The sequence below is a fragment of the Myotis myotis genome, unplaced genomic scaffold, assembly GCF_014108235.1.
Source record: "Myotis myotis isolate mMyoMyo1 unplaced genomic scaffold, mMyoMyo1.p scaffold_m19_p_12, whole genome shotgun sequence".
Classification (NCBI taxonomy): Eukaryota; Metazoa; Chordata; class Mammalia; order Chiroptera; family Vespertilionidae; genus Myotis; species Myotis myotis.
In genome coordinates this window covers 43,894,478-43,913,947 of record NW_023416316.1, presented here as the reverse complement: position 1 = coordinate 43,913,947, position 19,470 = coordinate 43,894,478, and the positions used below count along the sequence as shown (strand labels likewise).

At 46.9% G+C, this 19,470-nt stretch overlaps 1 protein-coding gene across 3 annotated transcripts; it reads right to left on the bottom strand.

Moving 5' to 3' along the window:
* Positions 1-5,138: 5,138 nt before the first annotated feature.
* On the bottom strand, positions 5,139-12,395 carry DMRT2 (doublesex and mab-3 related transcription factor 2). 3 transcript variants are annotated; one of them, XM_036330949.1, is made up of 5 exons: positions 12,032-12,395; positions 10,475-11,036; positions 8,373-8,475; positions 6,731-6,809; positions 6,125-6,339 (listed from the first exon to the last, which is right to left on the bottom strand). In XM_036330949.1, the coding sequence occupies exons 2-5, from the start codon at positions 11,003-11,005 to the stop codon at positions 6,273-6,275; spliced, it is 780 nt and encodes a 259-aa protein (XP_036186842.1). In that variant the 5' UTR covers positions 11,006-11,036; positions 12,032-12,395; the 3' UTR covers positions 6,125-6,272. The 3 variants fall into 3 exon arrangements, with proteins under 3 accessions (XP_036186839.1, XP_036186841.1, XP_036186842.1); XM_036330946.1 differs by lacking the exon at positions 6,731-6,809 and having other exon boundaries at positions 5,139-6,339; XM_036330948.1 differs by lacking the exon at positions 6,731-6,809 and having other exon boundaries at positions 5,139-6,339; positions 10,475-11,029.
* Between the last annotated feature and the right edge of the window lie 7,075 nt (positions 12,396-19,470).

The following is a 19,470-nucleotide window of genomic DNA, read 5'->3' as shown; positions in this document are numbered from 1 at the left end:
GGCCAGTGCTGTTTCTAGGTGGCTATGTTTATAATTCTGAGGTTTAGTATTAAAGATCAATTCTGTGGACTGGTTTTAGAGATTAATCCAAGAAGTCCTCTTGCTCCTGGATATGTCAGTCTCTAATATAATCATGATCAGTAATAAAGTTATGTAAGGTATTTTCTAATCTCCAAATGCCAACTCCTTTGTCTTATTTCTTGATTGAACTCTGGGCACAAAATCGTGGTGCTGGTTTTTAGGCTCCTAAAAAATCCATGACAAAATACCTGGATGGGCAGTCCCCCAGTCAAGGATGCCTATTAGAGGAGTCTCATTCTATCAACCCAGCTCTACTCTGTCATTTGCTGCAAGCAGTCCAGGGAAAGTGTGGCCTTGGTATAAACAGTGGATCCGAAGGTGTGAGAGCTAGGACTGTCAGTCAGTTGTCCTTCCCCAGTAGGTTCCCTTTTCATTCTTTATCTCAACTGTTTTCATAACTCCATGAGAGTGTGTGTGTGTGTCTTTATGAAATTAAGGTAAATATACAAATTTTTCTACAAGGACTTGCCACACAGGTAACATTATACATGTGTAATTCATTACATATATTATATGTGAGAATTTGATGCACTTAACATTTACATACAAACTCTTAGAGACGGATTAGGCCATATCAAGTCATATATTTTGGAAAAAAATCTCCCATGTACACACAGAGAGATGTAGATTCAATTCTTGATATGGCCATTTGCCAACTTTACATAGAATTTATATGAGGAATAAAAGAGATAAGTATGAATGTTTTGTATTAGCAGGCACTAACCATGTTAATTATTATTATGGCATATTTATCATTATATCAGACCAACCTATTTCAGGTGTCTAACATGCCCTAAATGTGTTTAGATATAACAAATTAAAAACCAAAATAACTAAGGGGGATAGATATGATAAAAGCTTGGTACAATCATTAAAATAAATATAAGTGGGTGCCACAAACTCATGTTTATATATTGCAGCATCTAGCCATCTCAAGAACTATCAGCCCTACAAAGTGGACCCTAGAAGAAAATAAGCCTGAGCCTCCAGACCTAGGAATAGAAACAAAGAAAGTTAATCCAAAAATAAATAAAATAGGTGGTACAGTAAGAATTCTAGTACGGACTGAAAACCCCAACCTCAATGCTAAGTGATGTCTTTATTATTCTATAGGGAGTTGTGGAGTCTTCTTCCTTCATCTTGACCTTCAGCCATTTAGTTGCTCTTTTTACACTGCTAAGACTTTGTAGAAGGAATTCCAGGAAGTTTCTTAAAACAAGTTAGTACAAGTCTTTCATTCCACAATTAGAATTAAGCTTTTAGATGCAGATGGTGTAAAAACACATTCAAATTCCCATTAAAAGGTACACAACTGATATTGGGCAGAGTGGTGTTGCCTGGGTAAGGAGTGAAGATGTTGGGGGTGTGGGGATAGTGTGGGAGGGAAGTATGTATACTTGAGAAAAGTGAGTTCCTAAAGATGGAAAAAGAGTGAAATCAGGAAGTGGGGACTAGGTGAAGAGATATTTGTACACCCATGTTCGTAGCAGCATTACTCTCAATAGCCAACAGGTAAAAGCACCTCAACAGACGATGGGTAAACAAAATATGATATATACATACAATGGAATAGCATTCAGTCTTTAAAGGACAAAAATTCTGACATAGTCTACAATATCAAGGAACCTTGAAGACATTATTCTAAGTAAAATAAGCCAGTTACAAAAAGACAAATACAGTATGATTCCACTTATACAAGCTACCTAAAGTAGTTGAATTTATAGACAGAAAAGTTGCCAGGGACTGGGAGGAGGAAGGAATTGTTTAATGTTTAACAGAGTTTCAGTTTTGCAAGATAAAAAGAGTTCTGTGAATGCATAGAAGTGATGGTTGCACAACAATGTGAATGGTAAATTTTATGTCATTTGGATTTTATCACAATTAAAAATGTGTATTATATTTTTAACCTGACTGGTATTGCTCAGTGGTTGAGCATCAACCTATGAACCAAGAGATCATGGTTCAATTCCAGGTCAGGGCACACCCCCAGGTTTCAGGCTCGATCCCCAGTAGGAGGCATGCAGGAGGCAGCCAATCAATGATTCTCTCATGATTGATGTTTCTATCTCTCTCTCCCTCTCACTTTCTCTGTCTGAAATCAATAAAAACATATTTTTTAAAAAAGAATTACATTTTTTAAAAAAGATAAGGGAAAAAACTTTATTACTTTATGACTTTGCCTAGGTTTATTCCAATTTCTGCTACCAAAGGTTAGAAGGGAACTTTTTAATTAACTATAAACTACTATTAACTATTCAGAACTGCAAATTGAGCAAAAAATAATGCTAGATCAGTTGAGATTGAAGGAAAATGTCATTAAAGTTGCATTATTGTATTATGAGTTAAATTGAGAAGAGAGTCCATGTTTTACTATTCAATGCATTCTTTTTTATATACTTTTTAAAAAAATTAATTTCAGAGAGGAAGAAGAAGAGATAAAATCATCAATTGGCTCCTCCTGCACGCCTCCCTACTTGGGGATCAAGCTCAAAACCCAGACGTGTGCTGTGACCGGGAATCGAACCATGACCTCCTGGTTCAAGTGTCGATGCTCAACCTCTGATCCATATCAGCCAGACTATTTTTTTACATTCTTTTTTTTTAATGTATTTTTATTGATTTTAGAGAGGGAGAGGAAGAGAGAAACATCAATGAAGAGAGGGAATCAATGATTGGCTGCCTCCTGCACATTGGACTGAGCCCGCAACCCAGGTATGTGCCCTTGACCAGAATCGAACCTGGGACCCTTTGGTCCACAGGTCAGTGCTCTATCCACTGAGCCAAACCAGCTAGGGCTTTTTGACATTCTTAAAAATGATTAAAGCCACATCCATTTATTGCCTTAAACATAGAAAATGCTTAAATTGAAGCACAAGTTTGATTTAATATGTCGATGACAGTGTCCTTTGAAGACAATAGTCAAATAGTAACTTTTATGGAAGCAAAATGATTAGAAGAAACAAAAAGCCAAGCACAAAAGTCTCACTGAGTGGCTGATGGTAGAGCTGGTAGGTTTTAAATTCAGAGAACTCACCTTACAATACAATTGATGCATGGTATGAAAATAAAATCACCAAGGAAAGTATTAACCCTCATAAATGTTCAAGAGGTACAAAGTTCTAGACACTGGTAATGTGAGGTAAACCACTAATACTCATAGCCAACTGGGATTCACCTAATGAGATTAAAATGATATAGAGAGAGGACAGAAATGACATCCTGAAATGTTCATTGAACACAAGCAGGACATAATTGACAAATGTAAGCATTCAAGAGGCTACAATAGAGTAAGAAAGAGAGAAAATCCATGTTTGGATTAAGAAGGCCTTCTTCCTTGAGGTTTCTTTATGTGGATTTATTATTTTCCTCTCTTACCTTGTAGTAGTTAGATTTCAATGCTAAGTTTACATTTAACATGTGACAAAAATATAAATTCCTGATTTATAGGAAGATAAAAATAACTGTATAGAGAAAGCAAAGATGGGGGGGTGGGCGGGCAGAATGAGAGTCTGTCTCTGACCCCAAGGCATTCATGCCTGGATATAACTTTTCCATTTAATGATAATCTTCAACAGTTATTGGGATCTCTGCCTGCTTTCATTTTCTTTTCCTCTGGCAAACTTCCATTTGCTCTGGCTTTTGCAATAGTAAAAAATAAGTAAATTTGACTCAACAAAACCAAGTATTATTTTACAAATAACAAACTGAAAAATCAACCTAAGGTTTGGCTTGTTGTTTTTGAAACCAATGCTAATTTTAAGCAACAATGCAGATAACCCCTTGAGCTTTACATGAGCTCATAGTAGCAAAATCATTTCTAAATAAGTTTAAATGTTTTCCAGAGCAAGAAGAAACTCTTTAAACTCCTGACTCTCTTGGCACATTCCACACACCCACCTAATGTTCTTGTTATCCAAATGAGAACAGAGCTGAAAGTAAACTCACTCCGAGGCAAAATTAAAAGGTGAGATATTTGGCTCTTGATTTTGTGTTGAAATGACTATAACATCTTAGAACTTGACTTGGGGTCCACAGATGAGGTCTTCAGAGATACATTTAATAATTCTCATAAATATCTTACTCTTACTTTATCAATCATATAGAACAGTTAACTTTTTTTTGAGCAAAACAAGAGAATAATAATGAACATAAAAAACAGAGGGGACAGGAAGCAGAGGGGAAAGGTTTAAGAATCAATAAGCCACCCCCATGCTGCGATAAACAACTGATACCTTCAAGCAATCAGCAGCTGAAGCAATTTGAATAGTAAGAGCTTTTGACTCAGCAAAGAGCTACATTGAAAACCTTCCATATTGGTGGAAAACGTGAGACACATGGACCAGCTGAGAGTCCTGGACCTTCTTTCAAATGCCTGCTGTCACCAGTCCTTAGGAAACAGAAGTAACACAAGAGCTGAGAGACAGTTCAACCACGTACCATCATGATTTAAATGGACTGCACCTTACAAGGGAACCTGCTCTGGGCTCATAGCAACCAAAAATCATAGAATGAAGGTTCAATAGAAAAAGGAAGCCTGAGGCCCTACATACACATCCCCATCAGGGAAGGACACTGGATCCAGAGAGTTAAGAGATCCGTTCTAAGAACCCATCTCATCATATGAACAAGATATTAAGCTTCATTTCTCTTCAATTTAATTCAACTTTATCCACACACACAAAATTACGATTCTATAAACATGCAAATCTTCCCTATGTTCTCCATAAAACTATTTTTGCCTCAGTCTTGAATATAGCTATATTTACATGCCCTCCAAAATGCAAAATCTAAGGCACTATAAAGGTTCTCCTGTGGCCCCCAGCAAACAATAAGAACACTTGAAAATACAAAGAATCATAGAAAAATAAAGATCACATTTCACAGACACTAGCTTTTTCACCACAGAGACAACTATTTACTTCAACAAATATTGGGTCTTTTATAAGGCAGTGTCAATTTTATTGCTTTTGAAATAATGTGTAAAGTGTGAAACTTTACAATTTGCACATAAGCAATTTCCAACTTTAAGTTTAAATATGTGATGAGAAGTACATGCATACGAATATAAATCTTTTAATCGCCATCATTTACATTAGAAATTTCTTTATACAAACATCTCAACTTTTTCTTTAAAAAAAAAATTAGCAACTGGTAAGAACCCTCTGAGACTGCAGAAAATCCAGCTTTCCATTTCAGCAGGCTTTCACTGAGAGATGTGAGTGATGGCAGATGAAGGCCTCTTGAGAATAGACTCAACAGAAAATGACAGCGGTTCATTCACAGAGAGTTTTGTTCCAACTTGTTTGGCTACAAAAAGGTCTTCTGCGCATCTATCTATTGTAAATGTGTACTTCTGGTTCTCCTTGGCTAAACACTCTCTGTGTTTCTTAGGGGCCTCTTCAAAGGCCTCTTTGACAAATGGTGTTTTCAACTCAGGACCCGATTTGTCATTAAGAGTTTGCTGGAATAATGAGTGGAACGGATTATGTTTAAGTGGCAGAGGGTGCCTGGTGCTTTCTTTGCTGATCTTGGTTAAGATGTGCCCTTGAGCTGCCAGGGAGTCCGTGTCAACAACTGGAGAGAAATTCCGTCGGGGTGGGGAGAACGCAGACCTCTCAGGGACAGCCTGGTGACCCTGAAGGTCACTTCTTGAGGTCTGGACCTCGGGAGTGTGAGGCAGCACCAGAGAGCCTTCCAATTTGGGTGGCATCACGTCGTGTTCGGCACTGAGTCCATCCTGTACTTGTACTCCCTTCAAGTCCCAGCTGGCCCCAGATTTCAGGGCTTGAACTGAGGTGGTGGTGTTTAGCAGGCATTGCTGGTAAAGGAGAGTGTCACTAATGGGGCCACACTTGGGCCAAACTAAAAATCTTGAGGACAAAGGATACTGTCTGTAAGTCGTGGCCACACTGACATTTGAAGAAATTAGTTCCATATTCCCAGACCCTGAATACTGCATGGTTAGATCAAGACAGGTGGGCAAAAAATTACAGAAGTCTTTGCTTGGTGGTTCCACCGGGGTAGGGCTGTAGGCACTTTTGTAGTTGTATTCAGGTCCATGCACCATGCGGTTGGGCAGGAACAAGGCAGCAGCTTGGGAAGCTTCCAACATCTCCCTCTCTTTATATTCTCTCTCCAGCATAATGTTCTCCAACTCTTTATCAGCAAAGGCCCGCCTTTTCCTCATCCGGTCACTTACTGGGGGAGGTAGAGGTAAGCTCCCTCCCACATAAGTCTCTGCTGGTATGGGGCGGTAGCCTAGAATAAGCAAGCATTGCACATGAAAGAGATTAACATCTAGAAAAGAAAAATCTGGAAACCCAGAAGGCAACAGAAACACTGCAAATTGGCAGAACAAGTGTTTACAGTTCTGTATCACTAACATTTCTATATAGAAAGCGAAAGTACTGGTTCAACTTTAAATTGTTCCCTTTGGGGAAAGAATATGTGTGTTGTAAAACTTTTTGTTATTGTTTTTGTAGATATAAGTGTGTTTGTTTATTTTGACAAGTGTACTTTACTGGCTGAAATTTTAATATTCTTCCCAGGCTCCTACATATTAAGAGACAAGGCTGCTGATCTTATTTCAATCAATGATTTACTACTATCCATATCATCTCATTCCATTATTTAAAAAAGATATCTATACCTAGAGCTGATGTCACTTTTAGTTTCTAAAGATGGCTCATTATGTACATTGTAACAGTTGGAGAATAATCCAAGGAGAACTAGGAAAAAAGAGAAAGTTAGAGAGATTAGTGAGGAGAAAAACAGAAAAGACATAAGGAAACAGGGAAACACAGAAAACTAAAAAGAGCTGTTAACTAGTCAGATTCTTCAGTGAACTTTGAACCAGGCCGCTGACTACTATACTAGTACAAACAAGCAAACAAAAGTGGGGCCAGGCATTGAGATGCCCTGCTATATTGAAAATAACTAACACGTCGTTTTTCCCAAGCACTCATCCTGTTGGCCAGATCCCCACATGGTAGAACATGCAATCATTAGAACATAGATGAAGTCATCGCACACTTTATGAAGTCAAAAACAAAAATCAGTATAACAACATAAATAGAATTCCTGGTAGCATAAAATGCTTTCATCATCCCCAAGTACTGGCCACTATCAAATTTGTTTGAAGGATCCATTGTAATGTTTGTGTTTACATAGTGACAAACCCACCGTACTCATTTGCAAATAAAATAAAATGTGAAAATCAATGTTTCCTTTTCTATAGTAAGTTTTTTGCCAGGAAGTTATTTACTTAAATTTACTATTCCACTTCATCCTCCCACTTCTCAAATTGCATTGACACAATTTCAGTGTATTAGTGTGGTCACTATGGTTATAAAATTTGTTTAGCTAGTTTGTAATCAAATTCACTTTTAATGCACCAGAAACTATTCTAAGGTCAGAAGTACACAGCACAGGGTAAAACATAAACAAAGTTTAAAGCCTGTCCAGAACAAACTCAATTCAGAAGCCACATAAGAAAAAACAAAATTCAAATGTCTACTTTAAAAAAAAATCTGCTTTTCAACCTGAATCTTGATGTGACAATAATTAGAGCAAATATAAACTTTTCCTTAAACGGTGAAAGGTAGTCAGTATATTATTTATCAGATCAATAAATAAATTCCAGACCCAAATAGAGATGCTTTGAAAAATCAGTAATATTTTAAGAAAAATTAATGTATCCCCAGGCTTTAGAGAAAGTGAAAATATGGAGTTAGAAATTTCACACTGTTCAAATTCAATCTCAACTTCACTTGTTTCATTCTACAATCTCACCTATCAAAATAATAAGCTGTGGAATAACCACAATTACAGGTAAGTCAGGAGGGAAATGGCAAAATGAAAAAGAGTGGAATCAGAGGTTGGATCACCCAGACTAGAAGTCTTCATTAGTGTGGGTACTGTTAAACTCCTTATTTGACATACTCTATTCAGCTCCAACAACAAAACAATTTTTTTAAATTTATTTCCTTTCAGGACATCTGCCCTGGATCATGTAGCTGTGTATCTATGCACACCATTCACACACTAGGGCAAATTTCACATGCACTCCATCTTAACCCAATAAAATTATCAGTGACAAAAACAACAGGAGGTGTGTGAGATTCATTTTCTCACATCCTGATTTCCTTCCTCCAACAAAACATTCTAATAAAAGGTATGTCCCCCTCGGATTACTCCTTCAGAGGTTACCAAAAATACCATAAGGCCAGAATGATGAGAATCACTCAGAACCTGCTTTTAAAGGCTAAAGGAATGACTTTGCGTTGCTTTACCTTCTAAAATACTTTTGGCCAGCAGACTGGGTGCCCTCACTTGCCTCTGATACACAGCTTTGCGCTCGAAATTATTCTGTTTCCCAGAAAGCCCCTTCTTGTCCTGTAAACACAAGAAACATAATCATTAATTCCCTGAAGAGAAAAGAGAAGGAAAGGGGTGTCAGCAACTCTCCCCGACCTAAATGTATTTAATTTTCCTAATCCCTGTGAAAATGATTCCAAACTTATTAGCACACCATAATCCCAGGGCAACGGAGCTAGCTCTGTCCGAAGCCACCCACTGGGGACGTGGGTCCCGGCTTCCTCCGGGGCTGCTTTGCTAGGGTCCTCCCAGTCACACCCAGCAGCCAGAGTGGGGGGACGCCTGGAGGAAGGAAATCCGGTGGAGCAGACGGTGGGAGCCCAGCCTGAAACAGCACCGGGTCCCCTGCGGCCAGAGGTGGGGCTGAAGGTGCCCAAGACCTGCCACTGGGCAGTGACTTGGGCTGGTTTCTGCTCAGCAGCACGGATGGGCCGGGTACGCGGTGCAGGGAGAGAGATGAGGGTCGTATCTCTCAGGCTCCCCGGTCTGGCCGAACACTCCAGATTGCTCACGGGGCGTCTGGGACTCAGTAAGGCGAACAAAACCCTCGGAGGCCGAGAGGGACGCAGCACAAGACCTAGCTGCCGCCGTCCCCGCCTGGTGGGTAGGCTTCCGGACCCTGTGACACCTCCGTCCAGCCCAGCAGGCCAGGCCTCGGGGAGCGAAGACACTCAGGGCCCCGGTGAAACTCACCGGACGCGGGAGGAGGCCGAGTCCAACCCAGAGCAGGGCCACCTCGGGCGTCCAGCGCCCTTGGGAAGCTGCTTTCCATGAGGGTCCCTATTTTCCACTCCCTAGCCAATCCTCGCCAAAAAGTAAAATTAAAAAAAACAACAAAAAAAAAAACCACTCTCGCCCTAGCCGGTTTGGCTCAGTGGACACAACATGGGCTTGCGGACTGAAGGGTCCTGGGTTGGATTCCCGTCAAGGGCACCTACTGTGGTTGCAGGCTCCCGGCCATGGTCCGGGCCAGGGCAGGAAGCAACCACCAATCCATGTTGTCTCTCTCACATCGATGTTTCTCTCTGTCTCTCCGTCCCCCTTCCAATCTCTCTAAAATTCAATAGAAAAAAATATCCTTGGATGAGGATTTAAAAACAAAAACAAAAAGAAAGCCTTCCCCGGCCTTAGCGTGGGAGGGGGCGCTGGAACACGTGGGAACTTCCAGGCGCCTCCACCGGCAGCGCCGCTCTCCCCGCTGCGGGGCCCACGGGGGAGGCCGCAGACACCCCTCCGCCGGCGCTGAGGTAGTTCTCGGGGCTGGAAACTTCCGGCTGCATGGTCTTGAGTCGCGGACACGCAACTTCTGGTCTCGTCTGCACAATGGGCACCACACTCAGCCTTCATTACAGGGCCCGGACGGAGGGCGGAAGCTCCGCGCCATCAGCAGAGTGCATCGCTGAGCGCAGCAAAGGACGCCGGGCACTGCACCAACCCTCCCATCCTCCCATCCTCCTCCCGACACCACCAAAATAAAGTTTAAAATATGAAAAATAAAATGCCTTTCCCGTCATGTCCCGAGTGGGCCTAAGCGCTTCCAGGGCCCCCGACAGCCTCTGTGTTTAGCTCTGTTCAGCCTCACCTGAGGGTAGTTTTTCCCACTGATTTTTAGAGAGTGAAGGGGAGGAAGGAGGGAGAGGGGAAGGGAGGAGAGAGAAAGGAGGGCGAGCGCCTCGGTGGCCTCCCGCAGGCGCCCCGGCCGCGCCAGGGACCTACCCTTGAGCCCGGACTTACACCCTCGAACCTCCGGTGGCGCAGGCCGGCGCTCCGACCAGCGCGCACACCGGCCAGGGCCTGGCTGCGTTTTAACACAAAACCTTTCCACCAAGTTCCCGGGCCATGCCCCGGGCATCCTCCCTCCCGACCCCACCAGCCAGCCGTCGCGGGGAGAGACGTGTTCTCCCACCTTCCGAGGGCCTGCCCCGCGCCCCCAGGTCGCCACGGGCCGGGGGCGTGGGAGCAGCTGCCCCCTCGGGCCCCGCACCTCCCGCGGCGCGGCCCGGGCGCCCGTACGCACCTCGGTGGCTTGCTGCCTCCGGAGCGCCACCTGGGCGGCCATGACGCGCTGCCGCTCCACCACCAGCAGGCAGTTGGCGCACTGGCAGTCCCGCCAGCGGCAGAAGCGCTTGTGGCCCTTGAGGCAGGACACCACGCCGTGGTTGCGGCAGCGCGCGCACTTGGGCGTGCGGCTCAGCTTGCGCGGCTCCGGGCCGCCACCCGCGCTCGCGCCGCGCTCCGGGGGCCCGGCGGGGGCCTGCGAGGCCTGCGGCGCCGGCGACGGCCTGGGCGGGACGCCTCCCTGCGGCTCCGGACGCCCGGACGCCCCTGGGGACGCGCCCGCCTCCTCGCCGTCGCCGTCGCCCTCGTCCTCCACGTCGTCGTCGTCCTCGTCCTCGTCTTCGTCGTCCTCGCCGTCCCCGTCGGCCGGCGGCGGGCTGGGCCCCGGCGGCATCGGCGGCAGCGCCCCGCGCCCGTCCTCCTCCAGCTCCAGGCTCTCCACGTCGATCTCCCAGTCCCCGGCCGCCAGGCCCGCCTGCCGGTCGGCCATGGCGCGCGGCCCACGCTCTGTCGCCTGCACCCTGGGAGACACGAAAGACCCCGAGACCCCCAGGCCGCAGTGAGGCGCCGCCCCCAGGCCTCGGGCCCAGGCCTCCCGGTCGCCCCGCCGGCAGCCCCTTGGGGAGCCCTGCTCCCCACCCGCCCCTGACAGCCTGGCCACACGTGCCTGCCTTGTATCTGTTGGGCCCCCAGGGACACCCCCCCCCCAAGTGGTTCTCAACCTTCTGGCCCTTTAAATACAGTTCCTCATGTTGTGAGCCAACCATGAAATTATTTTCGTTGCTACTTCATAACTGTAATGCTGCTACTGTTATGAATCGTAATGTAAATATCTGATAGGCAGGATGGTCTTGGTCGTTCGACCGCCAAAGGGGTCGCGACCCACAGGTTGAGAACCACTGCCCTAACCCAAGTTTTTACCTATTCCAATAGGAATTATTGTGAGCATCCGACCTTTAACCGCAGCCTCTGTAGCTGTACACGTGCTTTACAAACCACACACACACACACACACACACACACACACACACACGCATTGTGTCCAGCGAGGCCGCTTAGACCCCTTGTAAGACTCTCCCCTTCCCCAACTGGTATGGCCATGATGAATATAAAAAGGTCAATGAAAGAATTACTTCCCTTTTGATCACAAGGGGCCCTTCAGAGAGGTACCGCCCTATGGCCCAAATGTCTCTCATCCCCCTGCATCACCACAAAGACCCCCTTCTTGGGCTTGGAGAGGACTTCTCCTCCCCCATTGCCACGCCTGCTAATAGGTGACTAAACAACCAGGGCTGGGCTGTCCTTACAGCCCCATGGGCCACTGGGCAGGGAGATGCAGACGCCCTTCCAGCATCAGCAGTGCTTGGGCCGTGCTGGGCTGAGCCGTGCGGGCTCTGTGCACCTAGGGCATGGTTTGCACTTTGAAACAAAGCTTTCAAGTAAAACAGAAAAGATGAGGAGAGGTGGTTAGCACCCTTTGCCCTCCCGGACACCCCAGCAACATCACAGCACTCACCAAGACTCTGAGGCCAGGGCTAGCAGCCCAGGCAAAAGAGATCCAACCTTGGGACCTGGCTCTTGAACTGCTGGCTGTGCTTGCAAACAGAAATCGGGGTCGTCACACCCTGCCCCGAAATCGGGGGCTGGCAGCTGGAGGCCCGAGCCCTCCGGATGGGGAGTTGGGTAGAAAGGGGATGGAGAAGGTGAGTCAAGTCCTTACGGCCTCGCCCCACACATCCCGGTCTCTGCAACGATCAGACCGGTTCTCGGCGGTCCGGGCGCTAAGCCTCGCTGAAGCTACTTTCGGCTTCCTCCACCCCAAGCTGGGCGGGAAGGGTCAGGCCGCCCAGGCCTGGCTCAGACCGCGGACTCGCGGGCGGGCGGGCGGGCGGGCGCACCCAGCGACTCGAGGCGCGGCGCTCCCCGCAGCAGTCTCCAGCCTCCGCTCCCTTTCCCAGTATTATCCGTTCCGGCCCCCGAACTTCGCGCCCGCTGATTGGCCAGTTGTCAGGCGGTGTGCACGCTGATTGGCCGAGGCGCGCCGCCCGGAGCTCCCCCGCCTGCCTCGCAGCAGTGCACGCTCCTCCCCGCCCGGCCCCGCCAAAAGACTCCCGTGCGGCCTTCGGTGCAGCGGGGTTGCGGATACCGACGCTATACCCAAAGCATAACGGCGCCTTGCGGGTGAAATCGCCATTTATCTCCCAGGCTAGAAAACAAACAGACACACTATTACGAATAGCGTTGTCCACAAGAGGAAGTTATAGACTTGGCAGAGATAAAAAGGCTGTTGATCTCTACGTTGTCAGCATCACCAGTATTTCTGCGACTCAATCATTAACTCAGACTGGGTGCAAAATGACGCCTCTCTAATCAGGTGCACAGCGCCATCCTACTTTCTTTTGCAAGACTAAATAGTTACCTTGCACCGCCGCGCCGGATCAGCGGACAAATGACCTGTAGATGTTTGTGGCGGGCACCTCTCATCGAAGTGCAAAGCTAACCATGCCTGTGAGACAGGCAGGTCGCCAAATCACCTATGTCACTTAACATTTTTCGGCTATGTCAATTACTATTACAGTTGATTTGAAGGAGAACGGACTTGCCTTTAAGAGATTTACATAAAATATATTACCTCTAAGCATGTTTTTAAACGAAGCTTTTTTAAAAAAATTACTTTTAGTGTGCATGAATTTATAAAGAAAAAAAGACCTCCTGTCTCCCTCAAAATATTCTTGTATAAATGTTTAATAACAGTTAAAATTTACATGTTGAAAGGAACTAGTCTCCTAATTAAATGCTGCATTCTATATCTTGAAGTAAACTTAAAATCACTTAAACGCTTTTCTACTTAACACTTTGAAATAACACCTCTCGGAATCAGTTTAGGAGACAGATTAGGAAAGTGAGTGCCATGACGCTGAGCACATAGTAGGCTGGCAACAATTATTTGGAAGTTAAAGGAAGGAAATTGCCGGGCTGAATCTAACGTGACCTTTCTGGGAGCCGCTCAGGAAGTTAGAAGTTAACAAAGCTCAGAGAGTTTGGAACAAGGCAGCTTAGGAAACACCGTGAAACTAACTCAATCCGCGGGATGCGCAGGTATCCTCCAACCTTTGGCGAGTTTGGAAAGTCCTTCCCGGGCGGCGACCAGGCACTGTGACTTCCCTTCGTGCGGGACTTCTCCCTGGAGTCGCTTAGGACGCCCAGGGAAGGAAGTAGAGACACCGTCCAGTTCATTCCTTTGGGCAGCTCTGTCCCGCTGGCGGCTCGGAGGGTGACTTGGGAGCCGAGCAGGCTCAGACATGGGATAGAGTCAACCGCGCGTGCCTCCTGCTTGGCATCACTTAGTAACACCAGTGGGTTTCACCTTTGGCGTAGCCCCTGATACTTACCAAAGTACGTTTGTTCACCTATGTTAGTTTGGATTCTTGACTGCGGAAGAATTGTTATTTTTTTCTCCGATCTTCCAATGAGGAAACAGGTTTAAAGAGGAGCCCTGGTCCACACAGCGGTCTGCGGGAGGGCAATGGACTGGTGAGCACTTTGGTACCATGTCGACCTCTGCTCTGACGTCTTAGCAAGTTCCTGGAGCCCTTCGCCACCAGCCAGAAAGACTCACCACGGGTTCGCGTTTATTTCATTCCCCCTGCAACCCGAGTACTCATCTTAGTACCTGACATTAGGAGCAGCCCTCCTGTAACAGGACAGGGCACGTTTTTTCAGCTCTTGTGTTGTGTGTGTGTGTGTGTGTGTGTGTGTGCGCGGGTGTGTGTGTGTGTGTGCCTGCTAGTTACATTTCTGTCTTTGAAACCAAGCTCCGCGAAGCGTATGCAATCTACAACCCACCCACCCGTGGCCGGCTGTGTGTACTCCGGTTGGCCAACTGGGCTTTTATTAATTGCTTGGCGGGTGGGGGAAAGCAGGAAATCATTAGCCTTTCACCAGTTATTATGAAGATTAAGGAACAAAATCAAGAAAATAGATTTGTTAATTTGGGGCAACTATAGTGGGGAGAAGGGGGACCGGGAAGGAACAGGAGGAGAAATGGGCTTGAGCAGCTGTTTACTAAAATAAAGCAGACGGGCAGCCCTTTAACTAGTTCCGAATTGTAAAAGCAGCTCTGTACGAGGAAACAAGTGAGATTTGTGTACAGTAAACTACAAGAGCTGGAGCCAGGCAGCACCGGCGGGGAGGAGGGAAAGTGGCTCCCCTCCTTCCCTCGCCCCCCCCCCTCGGTTTCCTCCCAGGCACGTTCCCCAAACCCCTCGCAAAATCCTATGCAACAGTCCCACTGCCTCCAGAATTCCCTGCCCATCTCCCACTGCCCCCCTCTCCCCACTAGTCCTACCCTCCCGGCACCCCATCTTGTGCACTTGGGGGCGTACACCTGTCATCCCGGTACAGTTGAATTACACTCCATTCCTTGGCCCTTACCTCCCCTAGAGAATCACGATCCCAGCCACTGCTGAGAGGTGAAGTCGGGTGGGAGGGGGCGGGAGGTTTGAGATGAAGAACTTCGATATGAAATGAGAAATTATCCGCATTTTCTGGGAAAATTAAAAAGGAATCTAAAGGTGCACAAGCAGGTTAGCAGAGTAAATATTCAGAGACCATGAGTCAGAGAGCCTGGGCTCAAGGCTGGTGGTTGCACTGACGACATGACCTTGGTCGATTAGTTTTGTGGGTCCAGTCGCTCAGGTGCAAAACGGGAAGCGGGGCCTTCCTTGGCCTAGTGGTTGTGAAGGCAGTAATAATGAGGATAGAGAGTCTTCGCATATTATGAGCTCAATCAACATTTATTTATCCCAGAGGCGGCAGCGCGTGCAGTTCCGGGAGGCCCCGCCGCCCGTGCCTAGCTGGCTGAACTGAAAGGCGAGAGCAGGGCAGGGAATCCAGCGCCTTTCTCCAGGTTCCTCTCTTAGAAGAGGTCCGGCCTTGGCTTAAGACCTGTTAGGTGAGGAAACAGAAATGCTTTGGGCTTGTAAACCGACACCAAATTACAAAAAAAAATGCCTTTCGGAGTCCCCTCTTGTAAAGTACAAAGTCGTGGGGCCGCTGTTTACACTGCCGCTGCCTGTACGCTCGGGCGGGGTGGCGAGGGGTTTGCTTTTCTCCTAGCTGGCCGGCGCGGAGGCCCCCCTCTCCCTCTCCCTTTCCCCCAAATCGCTCTCACCCGCACCCCTTCCGGTCCCGCGTGGCTAAGACCCACCCCGGTGCGAAGCCTTGGCAAGTCAAGCGAGGGAACCTGAAAAATAAAGCTGGAAAGGAAGTTTCCCTTCTTCTTCTTGTTCACTTTCTTGATGAGGATGGCTTTCTTTTTTTTACCACAAATACCACTACAAAAAAAAAAAAGTATGTATGTTTCAATTGGCTCCTGCTGACCCATCCAACTCCCTGCTGTGAATCCCAGCAGGCAGGCCCCTGCCACTCCACGTGACCTGGGTTCTGCTTGACCACGCGGTTGGGGTCCGGCTCCAGATCCTGGCCACCTCTGCAGCCTGGCCCAGCCACCTGTCCTGCGATTCATCGAACCCTAGGCCACTGGAGTTGAGCGGCCCTTGGCGGTTCTGGGGGGGGGGGGGGGGGAGTTGGAGTTGAGCGGCCCTTGGCGGTTCTGCGGGGGGGGGGGGGGGGGGGGGGGTAGTTGGAGGGGTGTTTTGGCTCCGCACTGGCAATCCGGTTTGGAGGCCGAGAGCCCGGGTTTCAGATCGGACAGACAGGGGTTAAAATGCCAGATTTGGTGCTTCTCAGCTGGGGTACAGCTAAGAGGATCTTTAACCTCCGTTTGCGATTCACTTTCCTCAGTGGAAATAACCTTAAAGGAGATGACGCTTGTAGACACCCTTGGCACACTGATGGCCCATGCTGAACATTCAATACTTGGGAGCTGTTATTTGTGTTAGTCTTGTTGTCATTCTAACTCGATGAACTGACCTGCAGAGTCTTGAGGCCCTATTACCAGCTTCCGAGGCCCAGGCCTAGGCCTAGAGACAGGCTGGGCGGGGGGGACCCTGCCCTCCACCACTAGCCTGAGTTGCCTGGCTCTCTCTACCTGCTGCCTAAGCTGGTGAATGATTTGGGGAATTTCTGGGCAGCTCCGTAGAAGTGCTTTGCTCTCGCCTGATTATGGTTCTGGTTTCTCAAGAACTGACCTCGAATCCACCTCCTCTCGCGGAAAGCTACTCTTAACATTGTATTGTCTCACAATTTTGACCGGCTGTGGACGCAGCGAAATAAATAATCCCAGATGGGATTGCAGAGATATGATTTCTCAATTTGCTTTGCGTAATGAAATATACGACCTGTCACAAGCAATGGGGGTGGGGGGCGGGTAGCTTGCGAGATATAGCTCTTCTCGAGGCTATTCGAATTCTCTCATTTTCTGCTCTGCGTGTCCAACACAAAAGAAGAGGGGGGGAAATGCTGGAGAAAAGGACAATGCAATCTGGGCTCTCATCTCTCTTCCATGGGAAGCAGGGTTTAAACAACAGGCTTTTAAGATGCGCTTAGTGCGCGCGCGAACCTCGGTTCACAAGTGGGAAGGAAAATTGAGGCTCAGAAGTTCCTGGGATAAATACAAGGTGTCCCCCCAAAAATGTACACACACTTTAAAGCTGATAACTCAATTTTGAAAATGAAATGTATTTTAATAAATACTGCCTTTATAATCATTCAAAGTGTGTGTATACATTTGGGGAGGGACACGGTATAGTGCCTGCATGGGGCCAAATAGGCCATAGTAATTTCAGGGCCCTTCGTGCCTTCATACAATTTTTTTAAGTGCCCTTTGCAGCAGGATCTGGAGTCAGATGCTGGGACTATAAAGCAATCATGCAGGGCTTATGGAAGGATCTGCCAGCCCACCCACCCCACCACCCAGCAGCTTCCATCCTCCATGCTGGAAAATGTGGCTCAGTTTTCGGCTAGGAGATGAGGCAACCACAGGCCTCCTTGACTTCTCAGTACCCATTCCAAATGGTCATCAGGGGAGGTAGCGGGGCCTGGGTTCCAGCCCAGGGGTGGTGTCCTGGCTGTGGAAAGCAGCCATCAGAGGGCATGTGGCTTGTGGCCACATCAGGAGGCCAGGCACACACATGGGACTCCAGCTCTGTGCCACCCTGCAGCCCTAGGGGACCTCATGATTAACCAAAACAGAAAACCCTTAACCCTGAGAACTGTCCACCCCTACTCCCATCCCATATTGGGGTTTAACATTTTATCCACACTGAAATCACTCTCCATATTTTCCCAACAGTACAACTACCAAGTAGAAAAGAATCAAGAGAGGGAGAGGGGAAGCAAAGCGTTAATGGGGCAGGCACAATGGTGGAAACTTAATGTCATCCATGTGTAAGAGCCATTGGGCAAATCCTTTCACCTTCCTGGGCCTCAGATTCCCTGACTATAAAATGACGGGTACAATTCGGTGATTTCTAAACTATATCTCAAACATTAAAAACTTTAACAAATTTTGACTCCCTTTTGATGCACTCATGGCTTAGGTAACAAGATCAAGGGCACATTGAAAGTCCAAGAAGGGTGGGGAGGGGATTAGAAACAAATTTTGGTGTTGATTTTGACATCTTGGTGACGTTCCTGTTCCTGTTCCTCTGTACTTGTTCGATTGATCCTGTCTAGACAAAATCCTAGTCAATAATGTGAAAACCAAACCAAAAAAACCTGTCAACTGGTGAAAGATGAGGACATAGAATAGTTTCACAAAAGATGCCATTCCCAAGAGCCCAGATCCAATGACGATTTGTTCAGGTGACAAAGAGTTCTCACAAGTCATAAAGGTCCCATGATCCTGTGGCTTCTAGATTAGGTCCATTCTGGCTGTAGTTTGAGCAAAAATAAATAAATAAATAAATAAATAAAATAAATAAATAAATAAATAAATAAATAAATAAATAAATAAATGAGTAAATAAATAAATCACCCGCCTGCTTACTAGTAAACAAGCCTCGGAGCCCTGCCCTGTGTGATAAGCAGCCTCTGCGGTCTGGGTTGGGGCTCTGGGAAGGGCCAAAATATTTCCTTTGCTGTTATCTCTGGGAAGTCTCTCTGGAGTGTTCTTGCTGGCAGGAGGGGTTCCTCCAGAATTCTATCGGGAGCATCCCTATGCTCACGTTTTACCCTAGCCTGGGGAAGACTCCAGCAGAGGGACTTGCACCACATACATGTTCCGTAGTGTCTGTCCTGGTGGGTTGGGGTGGGTTGGGGAGGGAGTGGATAAGAAGAGAGGATCAAACTGTATTTGGCTCAGTCTTTGCTCTCATATGGACAACAAGTGACTGTCCATATATCCAAGTGACTGAAGTATGATCCCATGTCTTGAAGCCAATTGGCAAAAACACAGACACCTCTAAAAGACAGAGTTCTGGGATTCTTTCAGTCTATGAAATAAGTGGTGGAAAAAAAACAGTAAGACTCCAGGGACTCTCCTGTTCTATTGCTAGCTTTTCCAGCTAAAGTAACCCTTGATCTTGAGCCATCTTACTCACCAGCACTCCTTTATGCTTTGATTGGCTACTCTGCAAAGTGAACGATGAAGTTGAACGACATCATCTCCAATGTTCTTCCCCATTATTTTTTTAATACTTCTACATGGGGTGAAAAAAAAATGGAAAAGGCTCATGTGAAGGTTTTATAAGGAGGTGTGTGGGGAGGAAAACGCGGGGACAGGGAGAGAGAAAGTCCAGCTTGAGGGTGCACCCCTTATAGCAAAGTGCTACATAAACTTTAAGAGCCCACAGGAAATATATTCTCTTTGAAAAGGCTGACCTCAGAGAGCAAGCGGGTGTTCTAAAGGAGGGAGATGGGCAGGTAGAAGGGGGCAAGGAGGGGGAGTTGTCACTTGCTTCACGCTGATTTAACGCAAAGGCGGGGAGCGCAGGTGCAAGAAACTCCAGCCCCCTACTCTTGCCCACCAAGCCCCCCTTAGCCCTCCACTCC